Source organism: Toxotes jaculatrix, chromosome 5 (genome assembly GCF_017976425.1).
Source record: "Toxotes jaculatrix isolate fToxJac2 chromosome 5, fToxJac2.pri, whole genome shotgun sequence".
NCBI classification, from domain to species: domain Eukaryota; kingdom Metazoa; phylum Chordata; class Actinopteri; family Toxotidae; genus Toxotes; species Toxotes jaculatrix.
Window position 1 is genome coordinate 2,928,040 of NC_054398.1, and position 22,493 is coordinate 2,950,532.

The following is a 22,493-nucleotide window of genomic DNA, read 5'->3' on the forward strand; positions in this document are numbered from 1 at the left end:
ATATGCAGTTGGAAGGGAACCAGATGTGGCCATGTGGTTAAGGATTTGTTTATGTGCTTGTCTACATATGGGTTACGTGTGTGTGTGTGTGTGTGTGTGTAGATGCAGGTGTATGCGTGTACTTGATGGCATGACAAGTCCATAATTTCCCTGTGGGTCAATAAAGCGTTCTCTTATCGGTCACCAACAGAATCATCATCATCATCCCACAGACAACCCCGTAAACCCACCTGTCCCTCCCTTCCTCTTTTGTTCTCTGCCTCACCTTCTTCCTTCCTCCTCCCTCTCTCTCTCTCCCTCCCTCCCTTCTCTCTAATCGCACGGCTAATTGACTCAGCCAGATTTGGCATCAGGCTTATTACTGTCATTTCACACAACAAGGAATGACCTATGCAGATGGTGCAGCGGTGACAGTCAAGACGAAGCACACCCTGCAGCGTTACGCTCACCAAGTCCAGTCGCCCCATACAAACACACACACAGCAAAAATATTCCTCTCAGTTTATAAAATGACCTATTAACAGCACTATCATGTGAGTGTTTGACCACATGGATGTTTGAACGTACTTTGATTTTTTTAAATTGAAGCTGTAAAATTAAATATTTTCTGTGTTGAAAAGCTGATATCTGCCCAAAGCTCCTCTGTATTCTGCTCTTACTGTGCATTTACCACCTCAGCCAACACAGGTAGGAACCTTAGAGAAACACTGTCTCACACACGGGTCAGCTTTGTTGTTTCTGTCCGTTTCTTCCTCAGTGCATCCTCTGGCTGAGCTGAACATCCCTTTATAGCGGTGAAATTTAATGGCACCGCATTGGTGTCATTCCTATCTGCAGGTAAACAAGGTGTGCGTGATTGTGGGTGTGTCTTGGTGGGAGAATGCATGATGTCCGTGGGAATGTATTCGTATGTGGTTTTCTCTGATGATTAATCCCTCAGCGTCACCCAAATTCTGTCTGAAGTGTGTGTGTGTGTGTGTGTGTGTGTGTGTGTGTGTGTGTGTGTGTGTGTGTGTGTGTGTGTGTGTGTGTGTGTGTGTGTGCAGAGTAGACCGCCCTTACCGCTGTGCGCGCTGAACCAGCGGGGTGCGATGTGCAGGGGCAAGGTGTCAGCCAGCGACCCCCGGGACCCCAGATAGAGCACCCCGTCCGTGTGGTGCCCTCCGCCCCCAGTGTCCTGGTAACCGGTACCGTGGGGGGCGGCTGTAGTGCCCCCTGACCCCCCTCCAGCTCGATCCGAGTCCGTCCCTCTGGGGGTGTAGAAGCCGAAGGGCACGGCGGGACTGTGCTCGATGCCCATCCCGGCAACGGAGCTCACTGAGCGGCTCCGAAGGCCCATGGTGCCGCTCGGCCGGTAGTGACCGAAGTGGGCCGAGGGTGGCACCGCGCTGTCATCCGTAGAGACACCGGGAAAAGCACCCCGGGGCCGCCCCGCCGTGCTCTGCTTTCCCCCCATCCAAAGCGGGAGACAAATGGGTGGGGGTTCTGGGTGGAAACAGGAGGGGGCTCGGCTCGATCCGCAAAGGGTCGAGAGAGCCGAAACAGGCTGTCGCCCCCTCCCCTCGCTCCTGTCTGTCTCTCGGCCTTCCTGCCTGCCTGTCTGTCCGCGTGTCTCAGCAGGCTCGTCAGCTCTGACTCTCTGCAGACGCAACAGCCCGTTTCCCTGCTGAGCGGAACATGAGCCACCCCTGACGTCTGGATTCACCTCACCCGCAGACAAAACCTCGACACAACCGGGGGATGGCTGACGAGCAGAACGACGGAGAAAGCCCAGAATGACAAACAGCTGTAGGCTACACCACGCTCCCTGCGCCGTCCCAGGTCATTAAGACGGCTGTATCATTGCAGGCGGGACGCGGCAGCAAACGCGTTTAACCCACCCGGTCCGGATCACAACAGCGCCGCAATGTTCGCTCCGCCGCTCTGGCCTCATCTGATCTCAGACATCGTGACAACTGTTGCTGTCTGTCTGACCGCCAAAAGAAACGACGGTCTGTCTTTGACAGGAGATGTAAAAAAAATAAAAATAATGGCGTCGCCGTCCGCGCTGTATGTCCGCTCTGGTGGTCTCCGACCAGCTGTCGGTTTTTTTTTCCCGGAGATTGGGGTCACAGTGATGCCGCTCCCCTGCGCTCAGATCGGCGCTCCGCTCCTCTCCGCTCCGCCGCCGCCGCTGCTGCTGGTGGTGGTGGTGGTGGTGCTGCTGCTTCTGGCCAGACAATGGAGACGCTCAGTGCGCAAGCTCGGATCGTAAATACAGACAGGACAGGAAACAGTGCTGGGAGGAGATACACTATCACTAAAATGTTATCCGTCGTACAATTATTGTATTCATTTTAAGCTGAAGTGGAGGGTATTAGTTTGTATGTATAACTGAAAACACACAGGTCTGATGTACTGAAACACTGAGTCTACACCTGAGGGCCCCCTCTGCACCTGTGACCACTGCAACAAAGAGATTACAGGATTTCCAATTAAGGTTAACTGGGAACGAGATTATAAAATAACATGTGAACATCACAGGCTCCTCAGCTCTTGGCCTGAGCTGTGTTTAATGCAACATGGCTCGCCACACGGCGAGGAATTAACCGGACAAGCGGGAAACCAGATGATGAAACTTTATAAAGATGAGAGAGGACACAAGAGGGTACAGCTGCAGCAGTGGTTAGGAGGTTTAGGAAGAGCCGTACTACCAATGACAGAAGGTGCACTGACCTCAAAACACGAGGCCAGGCACAATTCACTGTTTACACAACCTTGTATTGAAAAACAGATGGGTAAGAGCCTCTGACTTGGCACAAGGATAATCTGTGGAAATTGGTGTTTCAGTGAGTGATCAGACAGTGTGAAGGACACTGCATGAAGTCAACCTCTAAGGGCCGAATCCAATAAAAAACAAAAAACAGCTCAGAACTGCCAGATTAAACTTTGCCAAAGGACACGAGAAGAAGCCTGATGAATAGTGGCAGCGCATTCTTTACAACTGTATTAAATCGGCAGGATTTGTAGTCAGAGTGTACTCAGTTTCATTATATACAGTACATTTTGTTTGAATTCCTTATCAAAGGGTTGTGAAACTGTTTGTCGTGTCACCTTGAAGACTGGGGCATGTTAAGATGTGAGGAGATGTGGCAGTGGCCATCAGGAGCTGACTGATCCTAAACTGGCTTTTCTAGTTTTTAATCATATAATTTGTTTTTAGGAGCAAAGACTATAAACAAAAATCTCAGGATTTCATTTAGGACTAAATACATATGTGCAGCATTATGATCAAATGTGACACTTAAGTCATGTTTTTTTATAGATATTTTTGTTTTACTTTTAAACATTTGACTTTAAATAACAATATCTTAATATCTTACACAGAAATTCAGTTTATTCACATAAACGTGCAGGAATTTGACACGTGAAAGTATAGAGAATCCCCTCAGAAGCTCACTCCTTAATTAACCTTTTAAAAGCTTCATCCTTGGTAGCAGTACTTCAGGTGTGTTTTTGTCTGTACTGAACTCAGTCTTCACACAAACACTGACAAATTATACATTGTTTGAAAGCTCTGCGTCTCCTGATTCTACCTGTGCAAAGTATTTTAGGATCCACACAGATTTGTGGCTATGGCTTCAAAGTGTTTTCAGCACAAAAGGTTGTACAAGCCTTTCCACCATGATTGTGCCTCTGTAACTGTGCTTCACTGTCTCCTGTACTTGTTCTTGGTTGGGAAATGTAAAGAGTTTCCTCTCAGAGGAGACCAGGGTTCGGACTGTCATCGAAAGAGTTGAAGAACAGTGACCTTTTTATTTTGGGAACGTTATTTCCCAGCTTGTGCACAAAAATGGGGTTAATCTACTAATTGAGGAGTAGAAATAGATCTACCTTGTCTTATCCATTAGGCATGTTCCTGTCTCCCCCCTCCCCCACGTTCAGGCCGTCAGCCAGGCCTGCATATTGTTGACATTACCAAGTTATGCACAGATTTTCCCGCCATATGCTAAATTATTGGGATTAGTGGCTCACATGTTTTGTTTAGGATTACTTGGTCTAATCCTGCACATGCATGTGTGTGTAATTAGGCTGCTTTAATTCTGTGTGGCTCGTTGTCTCTTCACAATAACACACAGTCAGTCTCGTACAGTCTCCTTGGCCTCACTTCCCAATAAGGTAAACTATGGTTAAGTACTCACTTCAATAGGTATTCATCTATCCTGCTATAATGACAGCAGGCCTATAAATGGTCCCCTCTCTGCTCCTCAGACACACACACACACACACACACACACACACACACACACGCGGTTCTAACAGTCTATGTATAAGACCATACAGAGGAAATGCATTAGCCTGCAGGGCTATAGGACAAATCTATAGTCTTATCCTACGATGTACATTGACTCTGAAGGTTCATCACACATTGAAAACAGGTGATGTTACTACATTACAGAGCAGACTGTAAGTATTTGAACAGTTAGACATGTTTTGTTCTTCAGGTTCTGAGCTTTGAGTAGGTTTACATCACTATAGAAAGAACTGTGTGGGAGATGTAGCCATTGTGACACACTGCGTCCAAGGTTTAGCGGTTCAAAAGTAAATGGACTCTTGGCTGTGTGTCATTTCATTATTAGTTCATGCACAGCAGGGCCGAGCAGTATTTTAGAAAGGCTGCTACCTCAGTGGCTGTGCACGGATTGTTTATTTCACTCTTAATATGCAGTTAATGGCTGTAAGCTGTGACAACAATATTCACAGGCCTAATGAGGCAGAAATGAGTTAATATCATTTTATTTTGTCCGTCTTTAAATGTGATTCACAAACAAACGTCCAGCGATATTCTTTATTATTTGTCTGAGTATTTCGTCTCTGTCACAGAGAGGTAAGGTTAAAAATCCACATCCTGTAGTGCTGCCACCCTCTGATGCCAAGATAGTCTTCTTCATATTAATCAAGTGCCACAGTGCACTGCTGTGTCACCTTCAACTGTCTGAGCTCAGGTGCAGTCGATCCTAAGAACAAACACTCTTGTTTGGGAGACTGCAGAATAAAATTCTCTGTAAATATGAACCAGAAAAAAAACCAAACTTCTTATCTGGGGTAGTGCATTAGCTACAAAGGTAAGAATATTTTACTGACATGGTGTTTTAAACAGATTTGCTGCCAGTAAAACTCAAAAAACGACTTTCATTCAGTTTCATTTTCCATACAAGTGTGTAGCAGAAAGGTAACTACCAGGAAACTTCTCTATTCATGCTCGATGAACTGTCGCTAAACTGTGGAAATGGGAACATTTAACCAACCTGCTTAAAGGAAAAGTTCATTATTCTGGGAAACACACTTATTTGCTTTCTTGTCAGGAGGTGAAACAGTCTGGAAACAGAGCCAGGCTAACCGTTTCGCCTTGTTTCCAGTCTTTATGCTAAGCTAAGCTAACCAGCCGCTGGCTCCAGATACATATTTCACAGAAAGACATGACAGTTTTTCTCAAAACCCTCTGCAAAAAAAAAAAAAAAAAAGGAATCAGCATATTCTCCAAAATGTCAAACTATTCTTTTAGAGCTGCAAATGAAACTTTTGATGTTTCTTCCAAACTGTCCGACACCATGTAAGAGCTCAAACATCTGACGCTGCAAGTTACCATGCACATTTATTCAGATGGATGTCTTGGTTTTATGACAATGTGTGATACCTGCTGCTGCTCTGTCCTGTTATCTAAGGGAATCAGGCAGTTTTACACATTTCTGACTGATATAATGCGTCACTGTGTAACACAGTGTGCAGAAACTAATGATTTTTTTTTTTTTTTTTTTACTGTTAATTAAATGTAAAAGAAAAAGGTTCCAGGAGCCAGGGATCATTTGGACTCCTCAAAGTGCTTGATTGTTCCATTGACTTCTGCCAGAATCCATTTAAAATAAAATGTTCCTGATTTTCTTGATTCACTTATATTTTCAGATCACACTGTAAAAGAATACGTGTCCACACCGTGCACCTGACGACATAAAACCCCAACACCAGAGAAATCCGCACAGATTTATGTACAATCACAAATCCCCCCCACATTAAATAACACTGTCTTCACAGTGACGTCCCACTGGTTTTCACTTTGGACTGATCCTTGGCTGTTAAGGCTCATCCAGAAGTCCTGTTTTAACAGGAAATACACTGTAAAAAATGCAATTTCATTCTGATCTCAGTCTCTGATCATGAACAGTGAGCAGATCACAGTAAGATTTTCTATGTTCAGTGGCTAAAATGCTGTTTATAGTTCTCTTGGCTGTAGAATTTTCCCAGGATTCATCATGTTATTTGGGTCAAGGGCGTCCTTGAGACCCTGCATGACCTGGATAGCCATGGGTCCCATTTCCTCACACAGTAGTGCTCTCTTCCCTAAACCCACTCCATGCTCCCCTGTACATGTACCACCCATGGCCAGGGCTCGCCTAGAGGGGGGGAAAAAAAGGTGTATTCAGTCATGTAGCCGCTCCTGCCTTTAACGTTAACATGTTAATGATATACAATATTTTTCATAAAACGTATAATAACTAAAGTAACTAAAACTGAAGCCGCTAACATCGACCATAGTCCAACCAACTGCAAACTCATACTTAAATTTAACAGTTTTTGCACTCGTATCTAAAAGGAAAGTATTTTCACATTATAATTTAACATAACTATCACCACTTTAAAATCTCAGCTGAGCCACTTTTTACAGGAAGTGAAGCCTGTTAAGTCAGACAGTTCGAGTCTGACACACTGCACTCACACACTAAAAATAGATGCAGATACAGGAGGAGTATACTTTGGTACTAAAAGGCCCATAATGAGCCCTCCTGAGGACCTTTTTATCCACCACGACAGTATATTAGCTTCTGATAGTTTAAAAGGTTCATATCAGTATTAATTCAGCATGAACTAAAGATACAGTTACTGAAGTCAGTTAATGCTTTTTGTGTGTTTTTTTTAGAGTAAACCAACTCTCCAAAGGAAGCTCAGGTGGCACATTAACACACGGAGAGGAGGAATCATGCAGAGCAGGGGGATCTACCTGCGGTGATGTGTTTTGGTTATGGATACAGCAACTGTGCAAAAACAACAGATCAATATTTGGTGTGACTGCTCTCTGTCTTTAAAATAGCACCAAATCTTCTTGTGCACAGTTTTTCACAGCACTTGGCAAGTAAGTAGGTAAGCATCTTAAAGAACTTGCCACAGTTCTTCTGTGGATTTAGTCTGTCTCATTGTCCTCTGTCTCTTCACGTAATCCCAGACTGACTCCGTGATGTTGAGATCAGGGCTCTGTGGGGGACACACCATCTGCTGCAGGCACTGCTTGTTCTTCTTGTCTCTGAAGATAGCTCTTTGTGACTCGGGCTGTATGTGTGGGGTCGCTGACAAGCTGCATTTGAGACCAATCAGATGCCTCCATCAGATACGTGATGTAGAAGAATCAGAAATGTATGTGGCTAGAACTTTTGCACAGTGCTGCGGACGGTGGTTTGAGCCCCCAGTTTACTGGAAAAGAAAAATGTTTTATGACTTTACCACTCTATTAAATTGGAATGCCTGTCATCTTTGAAGAACAGAGGATTTCTTCAGTGTGCCACCTTATAATGGTACATAGAATAAGTTTTGCAGTGTCCTTAGGAACCATGCAATCCTTTGTTTAAAGATAAAAACAGTAACTGTAAGAAAAAGAAGCCCACAGATGAAGTCCACTGACCATTAACTGTAGGTTAGGTACAAATGTTAGGAACACAAAACTTGCCACAAATACCAGGATTTAAAATGACAAAGTTCTGCAGCAGCTTTGTTCCAGTCATTCTTATGTAATCGCTGCCACAATAAGAGAACCCACTCAAAGAGCCCATATTAATCTGAGAGAACGTTTGCAAGCTGTGATATCTGCCAAAGGGGAGCATACCGAGCACTGACTTAGTAGGGTGCCCATTCTTTTGCACATACCACGATGGCTGCTTAATTTTTTCCAGGTTCATGAAAGTTCATGAAATAAAAACATTTGAAGGAAGGCTCGTTTTTAATGGCTGTTTGCTGCAGGGGTTGTGTTTACTATGTAAGACAATGCAGTATATGTAATGTTGCCCAAACATCTGCATACAGCTGTATCCATGTCTAACTTAAAGCCTGAAAATAGCAATTTCTAACCCTCTACATTAAATACTGATAACTCAGGAACCATTTCATAACATAACCAGCACTGTAAAGAACTTAATGTTCCTCAGATGACTCAGATGTATCTGCCTCGGTGCCATTACCCATTACATTTTGGGATCTGTCACTGACCCTGATGCAGCCAGTGGATTTTACAGGCTTTCAAAACAGATTTTAAATTAGACACAATCAGGGACAAGAGAAAGTCTTTGAAGGGTGAATGACAGAAAAGAACAAGGGGGAAAAGCAAAGGGAGCAGCGAGGCCCGTCTATCTGTCTGGTCTCAGAGCTGAGATTTGAGTTTTTAGGAAAATATATATACACATTGACAGAACTTTAGCATTAGTCCATAAGATGTCCTCACAGAGAAAAGTTCTGTGAGACACAGAGTGGACAGGTTCGGAGACACGTTACCTGGCCAGTCTCTCAGTGAACAGGTGGACCCTGTGAAGCTCCTCTGGGTCGCTGGGGTCCACCACCATCAGACAGTGGAAGTTACCATCACCTACATGACCCGCGATGGGACCTGAGGGTAAACAGCACTCCAGTTCATTTTACTGCGAAACATACAGAGTGATTTTACCGTATTCATCCCTTCATCCTGTTTTCAGTGCTGCTGCTTGCTTTCTTTTTATCTTTTGTAAAATGTGCTGAGACACTTTAGCGATAATCCACTTTAAAGGAAAACCATGTAACTTCAGGAAATAATAATTAACACATTCCTGCTCTTTTACTGGTATAACTGGTGTTTAACTGGTGTAACCACAGTGGCTAATGTTAGCAAAGATATTTGTAAACATTACTGTGTAACTGACATTACTGAGTTACTGTGAAGTATCGTTAGTTCTGTAATATTCCCTTTATTATATGACCAAGTTCAAATCCAAACACTTGATCAGATGAGCATGAGTCACACTCGATTACTAATCTAATCACATTTAGTCATAGCTGCAAACACACGTGGGTAGAAAAAGGTAACAGCACACCTCCACCCCCCCAACTGCGTCATTATGGGTAATGCATTTAATTGAAGTAATGCATTTGAAGTGACTGTTGTCTCTGATTAGCCATGTGCGTCTTTCTCGACACTCTTTCGTCTTTGTTACACTCGGCGATTGGAGGCAGCGCGCGTCCAACGAACCATACTGACAGGAGAGGCAGTCAGGGCGCAGGAGCCAGATGGACCCGAGGAGTGAATGTGATAAAACTGCTGCTTTTCGTGAAGAATTCATGTGCTTCAAGACACCGCTGGTGTGTGGGACTTCGCACAGTATATGTGTGGCAGCTGCTCTGCCTTCAGAAACAAACCTCTTGAGTCCAGCAGAGAAAGAATATGATTACAAACTCTGCTTTGCCACGGACGGAAGTTTTTTTTTAACACTGGCGAGTGAAGCTAAAGTTAGCTTTGTCTGGAGAAGCTAATGGTCTAATGGTAAACGACGACATTTCAAGTAACGGCAACCAAAAGCAGTTTGCATCACAAACACGTGGCCAAGCTCAGTCCTGCATCAAGAGCAGGGGTGTGTGTGATGTTGCCCACTCAACACTGCAGTGATGTACTGACACATCTACACCTCTACATAACTGCAGCTGCATCTGAAGTGACACCACAGGAGACAAGAAAAACAAGATCAGCTGCTATTAAGTGGCTTTTTCATTATGCTGGGAATAAAGTGCTCCCGATGGTCGCTGTTATACAATCAGTGCACCGCTACTGGCTGCTGGACACGCCCATATGTCACACCCACATTAACCAATACACACACACAGAAATGACCCAGTGACTGGGGAGAGGGTTTTTGGGCAAAAACCAGTTTAAAAAAAAAAAAAAAAGTGAATGTATTAGTTTTAAAAAACTTGTCATTTAACTGGCAACACTCATCTTGTACTGTTCCCTGATTAAGATTTGATCTAAAGGTGATTCTGAATGGCTGTAATCAGTCTATGAGACAGAATCTATTCAATTTTAATAACTAGAATCCGTCTCATCACTGAAATGTTCTGTCACAATACTGTGACGCAGCCTTTGTAAGACGTCCGGTTCGTCCTTTTCTCTTTTGCGATTGCTCTGATTGTAATAATTAAGATGCATTCACAGGTTAACAACGCTGCAGGCAGAGGCATTATATACTCACAATAATGAATCACATCAAGCATCATCAACATCATTAACACGGAGTCTGCGTCAGTAAACAGCAGCGTGCTCACCTGTAAGTCTGTTCTCAATCAGGTCCTCCTTTGTCTCCACAACGATCTGAGGCAGTCGAGACAGAGGGACACACACGTCTGTAGCGTAGGCCTACACGCACACACACACACACACACACAATGAAGAGAAGGTCACAGAATTGGAACAGCGTCAAGAGGTTGTCTTTTGCAATCGCTACGATTTAACAGGGAATAAAGTGAGACATAAAAGTGCCTCAGAGTGGTTATGGTGTTAGTACACAAAGCCTTTCAACCAGAGGAACGCCAGCAGCAACGCCATACCTCTAGCTCCAGAGACAGCAGTCACGGGGGGGAGTAATATTGTGGTAAGTGATATAAATAAGAGAAAATAAGATACTGCCAGCTGAACACTGTGTTATCTCTCTGGAATAGTTGTAATGGGGGGGTTGGGGGGGGCAGGGAGGTGGCCAGGTACCTTGCAGCCAGGTCTGAGAGCCAGAGCAGCGTACCAGGCATCATGACGTGCTTTCCACAACCGGTTCCTTGTTGCTGCATCTTGAGCCCACTGAAAATCTGAGCCTCTGTTGCTCTGAGCGATGTCCTCTACAGAAACACAAACAGACCAAAAGTGGTTTTTGCAGTTGTGCCTGTAGAACGTCCACTGAGTCACTGTTAAACTCCCATGTCTACACTGCCTGTGGCGCTAATGTTTATAGACCAGCTGACGGTCGACTGTTGATTGTCAGCTCATTCTGCCTTGAAGGTCTTATTTTGTATAAACTTTTTCAGAAAGCCATCAGACTCAGGGAGAGAAACACTCGTGTGTATGTTAGGTGTGCTGCACAATGCAGGAGAAATTCAGGAAGAGAAGAAACTTTTTGTAATAAGTGACAGGAAAGCACTTTCACTGGAATTAAAAGGTCCAGCATCCCGTTCTCACATGAATATTATGCCCATGGTGGAAATACATATAAAAGATGAACAAATTACCAGAATCGCTTTATGTTGTTGTAAGATTTAGTTTTAGATTGTTGCAAACCAGCCTAGACTCAGTAAACCATAATGACAAAGTGAATGGCAAAGTAGATTTTTAGATTTTCTCTCATTTACAGAAGTATTCGGACACTTTGCTGTGGGACAAACCGCATCCAGTTTGATTTAATTATCCTTGAGATGTCTCCAGAACCTGTGGTAAACTGAATTGATTGGACACAGTTCAGAAAGTCACAAACCTGTGTATATAATTCACACTGCATGTCTGGACAAAAACAAAGCCACGAAGCCAGAGGAACTCTCTGTAGACCCCTGCAATAAAACTGTGGCGAGGCATAGATCATCAACAAGGTAATAAAATCCCTTCTACAGCTCTGAGTGGTCCCAGGAGCACGGTGGCCCGTTTCTTTCTCTCACAATAATTGTGAAATGAAGAAATCTGGAACCACCCGAACTCTTCCCAGACCTGGAAGTCCAGCCAATCCTGATGAAGCCTGAGAGGATCTGCCAGGAAGAATGGGATTAACTGCTCAGATCCAGGTGTGCAAAGCTTGTAGAGACTCACCCATGAAGACTCCAAGCTGCAACTGCTGCCAAAGGGACAACGAGTCAGCACAAAGGACTAAATTAAGGACCTGAATTCTTTGGAGTTTATGTTTTCATTTTGTCAAGTGCTACTGAGCATCGACGGTGATGATGGTCAAAACACCATAAAAAACAAAGTGATGGGCTCTGAATACTTTCTGACGCCAGTGCATATTAGATTACCATCCAACAGTGATGGTGTGTGAACTTGTTGTAAGAATTGTGTGTTGTGTTTGTGTATTGTACATTCACACACCAGTTGTGCTGACTTGTTCCTTAAGGCTTTGCTCAGAGCCGTGGAACTCCAGGAACAGGGTCGGGGTCACGGGGTAGGACAGACCACTGAACCTGTTGCACGCATCAATCATCACATCGTCCAGAAACTCTGGATCACACACACACACACACACACACACACACACACACACACAGAGAGAGCAAACACAAATATTAGTGTGATGCATCTAAACAGGTCATTCTTCTGACTTTTATCAGCTGTTGCTAAACTCTTGTAAACACATTTTCCAATTGCCAATAACTGATATTGATCTGTTTTCGCTGTTAATTTTATTATCTGTTCCTCCCTGCTGGATTCTATTATCCTTTTACTGCAGCAGAGTACTTTCTCAGAGAGGTCAATAAAGGTTCGTGGCCTTCTGTGGGCCGGACGAAGCTGAGTAGCCCGGAGATACCGCTAAAGTTCATCTGTATTTAATTGCATCTTCAGCCTGGACCACATACTGTGAGGAAACGATCAAAGACAGGTCTGAGGAGGTTCCTTCCCCTTTGAACATGTTCAACACTAAAAACTGAAAAGATTAAATTGATTTTATTGTAAAAAATGACCTTCGTAGGTCTCAGAAACAGAAAACTTTGTCCTAATTAACTGCTTATGTTCTTCTCTCATTGTCTTTGAGGTAACCAGCACTGTCTATAGCACAGTGAAAAGTGTGTATCAATCAAATCCGGCCACGCCAATGACAATTTTTAGTACAGTGCACTATCCCTCGATGTGCCGGGCATATTGATGTTTTCATTTTGAAATCTGGTCTTGCTCTGCTGGAGGTCACACACAACCTGAGAACACTCGCAGGAAGTGGGTTCAGAGTTTAACTTTTCAGAGACTTAGAAAGTAAATTTAAAGAATGTCTTCTATTTTTGACACATGCCCATTTTAAATATGCTCCAGGAGGAAGATGTCCATTCAGATCTCATCACCGACTGACGACTTATTTACAGTCTCTGATCAAAAAGTCCTCCAAGGTTTTAAATAGTTAGGTTTTGATACGAGGTGCCAGTCAAAGTAAATTAATTGCAACAGACATCTTGGGCCTTGTTTAGACTTGAGCCAGATGTGTCCAGTTAACAGGCCATGGGTTTGGGAGAGGAGGAGGAGGAGGAGGAGGGGGGCTCTAATAATTGATTACTGAAGCCCCATTTGGAACAGTGCAGCAGGCTTTAACCACACCACGGTCTGCTGAGCTGTGATCACATGTATCGCCCTGCACTCTCCCAGTAGGGGATAACCAGTCTGACCCATGCTACTGTGTGGAAGTTGAAGCACAAACGTTGACAATTTTCAGAAAATCAGCAAGAGAAAATGCACATGAATACATTTCCATCCACTGATGTTATGTCAGCGTTACGAGCTTTTGTCAACATAGACAGCTAGCGGCACTAATTCTCCAGTCAGGTGCCATTAAACCACCGCAGAAGAAGAAGAAGGCACAACGACATGACGAAATTAAGAGTGGCAGCCAGATTCAGGAAGTGTGAAACCATGTGGAAAACATGATGGAAAAATGGCATTTATGTTTGTTTCATGGTTTATCAACACACGGCTAAACGTGCCCAGTCTTGGGTGAGCTCTCCTATGGAAGCTGAGCATTCATGTTAAATGATGTGAGCTTTCTACTCCACAACATTTGTCTGACAGCTTCAGTTACTAGTAAAACTTGTTACATCACCGTGTTAAAGATTAAACCAGCGGCTTCCAACCTTTTTGACTTCTGACGTCTTACAAACAGCAGTGTGTGGTCTGGGTCACATTTCAGCTGTCCGAGTTATTAGCAGCTCCAGCGGACAGTAATCTCCACCTATCTGGATACAATGGGTCTGGCTCCCTCTCTCTAACCGTGCTCCGCTCATGCTCAGCAGGTTAGTAGCTTAAACACAAAATCAATGTAACTGACAGCTCCACTGGGATGCGCACGGTAATGATTTGTGGATTTGTTGTTGCTGGCCGTACGCAAGGTTTTAGAAACACCGAGGTCCAAAAACTGAGCTTGTTATGGGAGGGGAGGGGAGGGGAGGGGGGACTAGGGGCCCCATCTGAAAAACAATGGATTTCCCTTCAAAAAGTCTGAATGGTTCCAGTGGTCTTAGTCTTGGACCCCACTGTGTGGACATTTTAAGACATTTGGAGGGATAAGATTGGATAACAACAGATTTAGAACCATGTCAGTGGGCTGCTGTATGACAATCAGGCTACGTGTTATGATGAATGATGCCAACAGACAAAAGACACCTTCTTCATTTGTCAGTCATTATCTCCTCACCGATGCGAGCGATGGGCACTCCAGCCTGTAGGATCTGCACTGTGCTGTCCACAGCATCCTGGACAGAGGGAAAAGAGCAGACGGCTGACACCATGTCCTCCGGGATGCCATACAGGCGCAACGTAGTCTTAGTGATGATCCCCAGGGTGCCCTCTGAACCCACAAACAGGTTTGTCAGGTTGTAGCCTGCTGAAGACTTCCTAAGGACGATAGGGAGGGGAGGCATGACTAAGACGTTTAAAGTCTTCCTGTTTACATGCCTGTTTCTGGAGTGAGCAGGGTTACCTGGGACGTCGGCCTTTGCCAGCTGTGTGTATGATGGTCCCATCAGCCAGCACCACCTCCAGGTTTATGACATTTTCCCTCATGGTTCCATAACGCACTGCGTTAGTACCAGACGCGCTGGTGGCAGCCATTCCACACAGAGACGCATCGGCTCCAGGATCTGAGACGGCGGAGGAGCATCAAAGTGTTTCTTACATTACTTTACAAACTGACAGGTTTTATCCATATAAAGAAAATGTAAATCTAAGGTAATCCTGACAGTGGTGTGTTCTTTACACAACAACATATTTTAAAAACATTTTCCCACGTCACCTCTGATGAACAGGGATGGGTTATCTGCCTCTGATATAACTCATACTCCAGCCAGTGGAAAACAAATCTGACATTACTGACTCTGACAGCTCGGGAAGATGAAAAAAAAAAATCTCGTTAGAGGAAAAGGACTTACACAGTTTCACATACATCCTTGGTGAACGCCTTTAATGGAAAAGATTTATCTTGTAAAATGCTTTTCATGTGACTGACCAACAGGGAAATGGAAAAGTGAAAGATATCCACAATCCACTGGATTGATGCTGCCGGCATACATGACCGACCAGGCTGGACTGAGACATTGCATGTCACACCCAGGACATTAGGGAGTGGACAAGGTGGACAAAGAAAACATAAGTCAGTCTGATAATAAGACTGAAAAGCTCATTCGTCCAGCGTGATTAACGTCCAGTGTGAATAAACGATGATCTCGTTTATACACAGAAATTCCTCCCATGTCTCAAAACTATAATAACTATAACAATTTATTAACATTAAAATACTTTACTTTTACTCCAGAGCTGAATTCCTGTAATCCAACCAATCAAATGTCTCACCTTTGGACTGGACTGTCTCACTCGCCCAGAGGAAAACCCAAGATTAAACTTCAATTAAACACACACTGTTTACCCACTGAGCTACTGAAAAATACAGTGAAAGCTGGGAAACAGCGTGACTGACCAACAGGAAACCACAGGCCGGTGTCTCGCAGGTAGGCATTCAGGGCCTTCCGAGTCACACCAGGCTCTACTGTCACATCGAAGTCCTCCGCGTGGAGATCCAGAACCTGTTCCATGTTTCTCAGACTGAAGCACACTCCACCCTAAGAGCAGAAGGAAGAAACATACAGTTCATGTATACTTGTACAGTGTTTTTAAATTGTCTATTGTAAACATACATGTAAAAGACGCCTGAGCTACGTCCTCCTTTCTCTCACCTTCACTGCGGAGACGCCTCCCTCCAGGCCAGTCCCGGTGCCAAAAGGGATGACGGGAAGGCGGTGTTGGTGGCAGACCTTGGTCAGGGCACTGACCTCCTCCACACAACGAGGAAACACCACCACATCTGGGGGACAACATCTGGACAGCAGCAACACAGTGCTCTCAGTCACCATTCTCCGTACTTCTCCACCGAACAGCACCTTTTGTTATTACTGATCATTGAATTTAGTGGGAAAACATCTTATTTATAGTCCTGCACAGTTACAAAGAAATTATTAATCACCAGACAACCAACACTCCTGGCGCCATCATGAAGGTCCATGTGAGGAAACGTCTGTGTTACGAGCAGACAGGAAGGAGACGTGATAAAACTACAGTACACAGATTAACCCTTCATATTCTGCTGAACTGAACTAGGCTGTACCTGAAAAGATGCTGTCTCACAGAGACGAGAGAAGACTAAAGAGAAAAATATTCCAACTTTACGGTTTCACTTTTAACCACTGAGCTTTTTAGCCTCATTTAACTTTTGGTTCCTCAGCCCACAACTCAGATCTCGTTCTCCTCGTTTCCAGCCACAGCACACAGCTTTTAAAACTCCGCTCACTACGTTTCAAGCACCAAAGATAACCGTTAGCTGATGAATTGAACATTTAACTGCTAAAGATCCCAGTATCTTTCTGCTGGAAACCACACCAGAGCTAAAAGCAGAGTGAATATTGTACTTACATTTGACACAACTCCACATGTGCACAACTGCTGGGTGTGTAATTCTACAACTGTTTGCTATCTTGTTTGTTGTTGTTGTTGTTAATATGTCAGATTTGGAGTTTTCAGGTTGTTCTGCTGCCCCTAGTGGCCAGAAATGAACTGTAAAAATCATGGAATCTTTTAATTGAAGTAAATGTAATCTAAATTTCAGTGTGTTCAGCAGCTGAACACATTCAGAAGGTTTGTCCCAACTCTGTTGCAGATGTCCTCACATATGTGTTGCACTTGTAGTTTACTTTGCCTTCACCTTCTGTCCAGTTTATTCCAAACCAGCTCCATGGGGTTTAAGTCTGGAGACTGTGCTGGTCTTTCATCATATGAAGCCACCATCTGCTTCTTCTCTTATGTCTTGGGTCATTATCTTGCTGTAGGATGAAACCTACAGTGCCTTATTCTCTCTATTCTGACAGAAATACACAGAACGACTTCCTGCAGTACAGTATTGTCCTGATTAAGCATCAGATGGTGCAGTAACACAGTTTGTTCATCACTGTCTTTGTACAGACAGAGGGTTTGGAAGTCGCCAGCAGAAGTTGGGAAACCTGTAGGAACTGTTTGCACAAACATTCAAGGCTCCATTTACTTCCACTGCAGCAGGAAACATGTAAGTGTATGGACGACATCATCACCATGCGGCATCATGAGTGTGTGTCCGCGTCACTAACCTGTGTACAGACTCATCTTTGCCATGCTGCTCTCTGACAGCTTCACCCAATGAGACGCCGTCCTCACCACATATAGACCTGAATGCAGAGAGCACGCTGTCCACAGCAGCACTCTGTGCAGACAGACACACACAGACAGACACAGTGAAGGACAGTGAGTCATCACAAGAGAGTAGGAGGTAAAGATGAAATATAAAACTGAACGCTTGAATTGAAAAGTGGCCCTGAAATGTTCTGTTTTCTTATTTAGAAAGAACGAGTCAAACTGTCAGTTTAACATGTATCTGCTGTGATGGACATTAGTGGGATAAGAAATAAAATCATATCACAATGTAACTCAAATAAAATGTTACATAAAAATAAACCATAAAAATGAGCCCACAGTGATATTTGTGCCTAAACTCCACCTGTGAGTTGCATTAATGGACAATGAATTTATTGTTACTTTAACATTCTGCACAGTCACATTTAAGTTAATGCAGCACACAAAGTATTAGACTTATTAATAACGTGCAGGCTTTTATTTACACGAGACTAAAAATCCAGTAATAAGTGAGGTGGTGTGGTGCCTCAGCCACAGTCTTGAGGGGCTGCTATAAGTCTTACAAACCACCAGATGTTGCTGTACTTTCTCTATCTGAAGCACCAAAGCTATAAATATATATTTTTGGTACAAATGGAAAGAAAACCCCAAAGATTCATTGGGTTTCATCTGCCCATCGCCAGCTTCACTGGAGGTGCTTTCAAACTGTGTTTTTATTTTTACAAGAGAAAAGGCGTTAAAGTTGAGGACTAACTTTTTGGTTTCACCAATGTAAACGTCTGATTAACCGGCCTACCTCCAACCCCTACAGGTTATATTTCTTTTTAACCCTTTAGAAAACCTAAATGGAACGCTCCCTAGTGACTGAGAAAAATCATGTTTCCCATTATTGACTGCAACATGGTGCGATTTGTTTTTTTTTTTTGCTTTTGTTATTGTTAGTTAAGTCAATCATTAACTCATAGCAGAGTTAATGTTATTTTAATGATCTCAAATTAGTAAGTTAATTTAACTTAATGTCTAAATCAAAATTGTCTTTAAAAATCTGAAATTTACATTACGTGACATCGTGTCTTGAGTTTTTCGAACTATAATTCTAATATTTATTATTATTAGAGTTACTGTTATAACAATATAAAGCTTTTTTTGTCTTGTTAGCTAACATTAGCTCACAACAATATAAACGTCACCAATTGCTACTGACAGTACAACAATTTCAAATTGCTTTTGCCATGATAGGTCGTCTGTAGTGGAGTCACAGAGGTAACAGCAGCCGGTGTCACTAACTGAACAAGTTAGCTTTTCTGTAATAGATTTACTTCCTATTTTTGGCAGAGGCCCTTAAAAAAACACCCTGTTCATAACTCAGTCTGGGAGCAACCAGTCGTATTGTCAGCTGTACAGTTAAGAGCCTGTTTGTATAAATATGTTCAGAGGTAAACGTCTATCTTTCTGTGAAAAACTCTCACTGTACACTTTCCATCTGGGGTTTTGCTTCGCTGTTTACTGGGAATCTCAAGAAGCCACATGAGAGAAAGGATGTAGGACTGAATTAAAGTCCACTGCATACCTTAAAAATAAGCAGACACAGCACCCAAACACACTGTAACATAAAGACTCACTGAGCACTATATCAGGAACACCTGTACACCTGCTTATTCATGAAATTATCCAATCAGCCAATCATGAGGCAGCAGATCAATATGTAAGATCCTGCAGATACAGGTCAGCGCTTAATGTTCAAATCAAACATCAGAATGAGGAGAAAAAAAATCTGATCTCAGTGATTTTGACCATGACATGATTGTTGGTGTCAGACGGGCTGGTTTAAGTGTTTCTGAAACACAACAGTCTTTAACTGAGTTTAACTCAGAACGGAGCCAAAAACAAAAACCATGTTGAGAGAAGTCAGAGGAGAATGGTCAGACTGGCTGACGCTAACTCGAATAACCACTCTGTACAACTGAGGGGAACAGAAAAGCTTCTCAGAACGAAAAGCACGTCCGACCTTGAAGTCTGAAAACTGTAGAGGAAACGCTACAGTACATTAGAGCTGAATTGGTCTTTTACTGTGATTGATTTTGCTGTTCTCTGTTTAGTTCAGCTGAGATGAAGATGGGTATAGGCTGTCCAGCTGACAGCAGGGCTGGGGGCTGTGGAGGTGCACGGCCATCCCTGTTGATTTAGAGCTGGAGTCTGTGGGAGACGTCAGAACACTGGGTAAATGGACACACTCCACTCATCTCTCTTCCTAATAGTTGTTGTAAGCTTCCTAAATTGGATGCTATGATGCTGACGGGCTGTTCATTAGTGTCTTTGTTCCACAGCTGAATCTTCATTTTTTACTCCACAGCTTTTGCTGTGGAGGGTCTGTCTAAGGCCAAATCAAGTGTGACAGCATGGCAGATGGGTCCTCTGATGGTAACAGGTAACTGCAATATTTTGATGTGAGCGCCATCTTTGGGCCAACTCAGAGAGAGACTGAAACATGCAGGTGTACACCTGTGTGAGATCTTTACTTCCTTCCTGTTGAGGTGCTCACACTCTTTAGTGAGACAACAACCTGTCACGTGTGTCTTTTGCTGATTTCTACTGTGCATCACGGCACAATCTCATCGAAATCTAATGAACTGATGCCTTAAAAGATTCAACTGTGAAATTGGTTAGTAACCCCGATTTATCTTACATTTAACATTATGTCCTTAAAATAAAATTAGAGTAATTAATCAAAACTGACGCAAAGACCAAAAATTATAAACCATCCAGACAGGAGTATGGACTATTTTAGGACATAAAGAAGGAAATCAGCTGCACAGTCACATCCTGCAAAAACTCACACACGAGAACAAACATGCCAGTTCAGATTTCTTGTGTTTTTGTGTTTTGATATGAAATGGTTTATCTCAGGAAAACCTAAATGTCGAATAAACTTTTAAGATCAGCAGACGCCACAAACTCCGGATTTGAGAGATGACACTAACTATTTTCTTAAATATTGTTGCACTGTACAATGCTGACAGTTACACTGTCATGGTTTGCAAAGCCAATTGTGTTCTTAGACAGGACTGTTTTGTTTATTTGGAGTTTTATAATTACTGTATCGTCACCATTATTCCGTTAAATTCAGTTCACCTGTTTTTCTGAAATTAGAACCTTTGAGAGACCTCAAGAAAATTTTGGATTACTTCAGAGGAACACTCCTTGTGGGCTTTCAGCAAACATTCCTGCTCCCTCCGGGGAACATTTGCAGAATAGTCCCCAAACCAAAAACTATTTTCTATGAGCAGAGTTAGATAGAGTGATATCTGTTACAAGGTATGAAGATGACCTGTGTGGACGAAGACACACACACACACAACATTTGAGAAGGTACCATCGCACAGCATATACACAAAGTCAGTCTGTGCTGACAACCTGAGCCCACGAATTAAGTGTCTTGTGGGAACAGTGAGACCCCAGCAGCAGTCTCCCCTGTCTGCCTTTTCAGTCAGCCCTGTCTGTTCAGTGACAGGAACCAGCACAGTAGTTCTTTGTCACTTAATAAGTCACATTTTCCTAATTTATGTATTTTTATTTTTCATTATTATATGGTACATATAAGAAAATTGCCGGTACCACTGTAGTATAACATGCTGCTCTTTTGTGTAATGTTTGTTTGAAAACGCTGTTGATGTTGCCTTATTCATTCATGTTTACAACCACTGGTGTATTGGTGGGCTCTAACAGGCAAGCTCAATACGTTTCCTTCCTCATTAGTAGTTAATTAAATCGATAAATATGAAATAACCTGATAATATTTTTGCTCATACAGTTCAACCCTACTGCCACAATAGGTTTGACAGCTACTACAAACTCTGGAGGAGCTTATCTTTTCGAACAGTGGTTGATACAACAGCTTTGTTAACAGGTAGCTTATGTCAATAAAGTTATTTCATTTCACGTGTGTTATTAGCTAATGTTACTGGGCAGTTAATTTGTTACTGGCTGTATTTAAGCTAGCAAAACACAACAGTCACAAGCTCAGACTGTTTCTGCACCAAACACACCAAACCTTCGACCTGCTGCGTTTGGATTTTACGCCCGCTCAACATGTGACCTAGCTTAAAACGTGAAACGGTGAAATGAAACGGTGGGCAAAGAAAGATATCGAAGTATTTGTGAAACAGAACTTACTCTGGAGGAGTTTTCTGACCTAATGTTGCAGCGCTGCAGGAGCCCGTGCCTGCGACACAGCAGTCGGCGGCTCAATATCAATCCCAGCACCATGGTTTGTCCCGTTCTCTGACCGTTAAAAGTCGCACATACATTTTCAACAAGGCCCGGCTACAAGACTTCCGGTACATTACTTTCAGAGTAAAATAAAATAGAATAGAATTAAAGCGTGACCACAATCTTCACTGTAAAGAAATATATTTTTTCTGTTTCTTTATATTTTGTTTTGGTATAGATAGATAGATTGCGCTGATCATCTCATCTTTGAATGTTACAAAAGACGTATGCACAAAGAGGATTCTGTGGCATCACAACAGCAAACACAGGTGTGGTGTGGAAACATGAAACGGCCACTGCACATACACTGGACTAGTCAGTGAAGAGATATGTTGAGTCACCTCTGTGGGTCTTCCTCACTGTCAGGATCAATACAACTACACAGCCAGGCTTGACTCTTAAGGAAGCTACTACAATGGCTATACAGTCAGAGGAAATAAAATGTCAACCACGTGGGAAAAAAAATCATCTGCGCCGCTAAGCTGTTTTCTATTATCTATCATATTACTGTGTGTGGAACTGGCAAATTGGCGCCGTCCCCATCTCCCAGCATGCACCACCAGCATATGCATGTAGAAACGGCACCCTGACTCAGGGTGGTGGTTAGGTTGGAAGAGTGTTGGAGTCATCCCTAGTGGTGTGTCTGTGAATGTTCTCATTCATCCAGGTCATAGTTCTCTCTGTACAACATTGCACAATGGCCTTCGCTCACGGTGCTGCGGTGTGTCCCACATTGCACAGT

General features: G+C 43.2%; 2 protein-coding genes across 3 annotated transcripts in view; both read right to left on the reverse strand.

The window, feature by feature from the left end:
• The window catches only part of znrf1 (zinc and ring finger 1), a 51,816-nt gene extending 48,750 nt beyond the window's left edge, over positions 1-3,066 (reverse strand). Inside the window, exon 1 of the mRNA XM_041039294.1 lies at positions 1,063-3,066. Coding sequence (XP_040895228.1) covers positions 1,063-1,456 — 394 coding nt within the window. The 5' untranslated portion in view covers positions 1,457-3,066. The remainder of the gene's footprint in view (positions 1-1,062) is intronic.
• A 2,678-nt stretch (positions 3,067-5,744) lies between these two features.
• On the reverse strand, positions 5,745-21,789 carry ldhd (lactate dehydrogenase D). 2 transcript variants are annotated; one of them, XM_041037638.1, is made up of 11 exons: positions 21,656-21,789; positions 17,440-17,552; positions 16,000-16,141; positions 15,744-15,885; positions 14,751-14,910; positions 14,466-14,665; positions 12,164-12,292; positions 10,805-10,932; positions 10,369-10,459; positions 8,575-8,686; positions 5,745-6,431 (listed from the first exon to the last, which is right to left on the reverse strand). In XM_041037638.1, the coding sequence occupies exons 1-11, from the start codon at positions 21,746-21,748 to the stop codon at positions 6,251-6,253; spliced, it is 1,491 nt and encodes a 496-aa protein (XP_040893572.1). In that variant the 5' UTR covers positions 21,749-21,789; the 3' UTR covers positions 5,745-6,250. The 2 variants fall into 2 exon arrangements, with proteins under 2 accessions (XP_040893572.1, XP_040893571.1); XM_041037637.1 differs by lacking the exon at positions 5,745-6,431 and adding an exon at positions 6,626-7,387.
• Positions 21,790-22,493: the final 704 nt, after the last annotated feature.

Coding starts and splice junctions, on each gene's coding strand:
- ldhd (XM_041037637.1), bottom strand. CDS start 21,748: ATGGTGCTGGGATTGATATTGAGCCGCCGACTGCTGTGTCGCAGGCAC. Junction 16,142..17,439: donor AAAGATGAGTCTGTACACAG/GTTAGTGACGCG, acceptor GCTGCTGTCCAG/ATGTTGTCCCCCAGATGTGG. Junction 12,293..14,465: donor AGTGCCCATCGCTCGCATCG/GTGAGGAGATAA, acceptor TGTGTGATCCAG/AGTTTCTGGACGATGTGATG.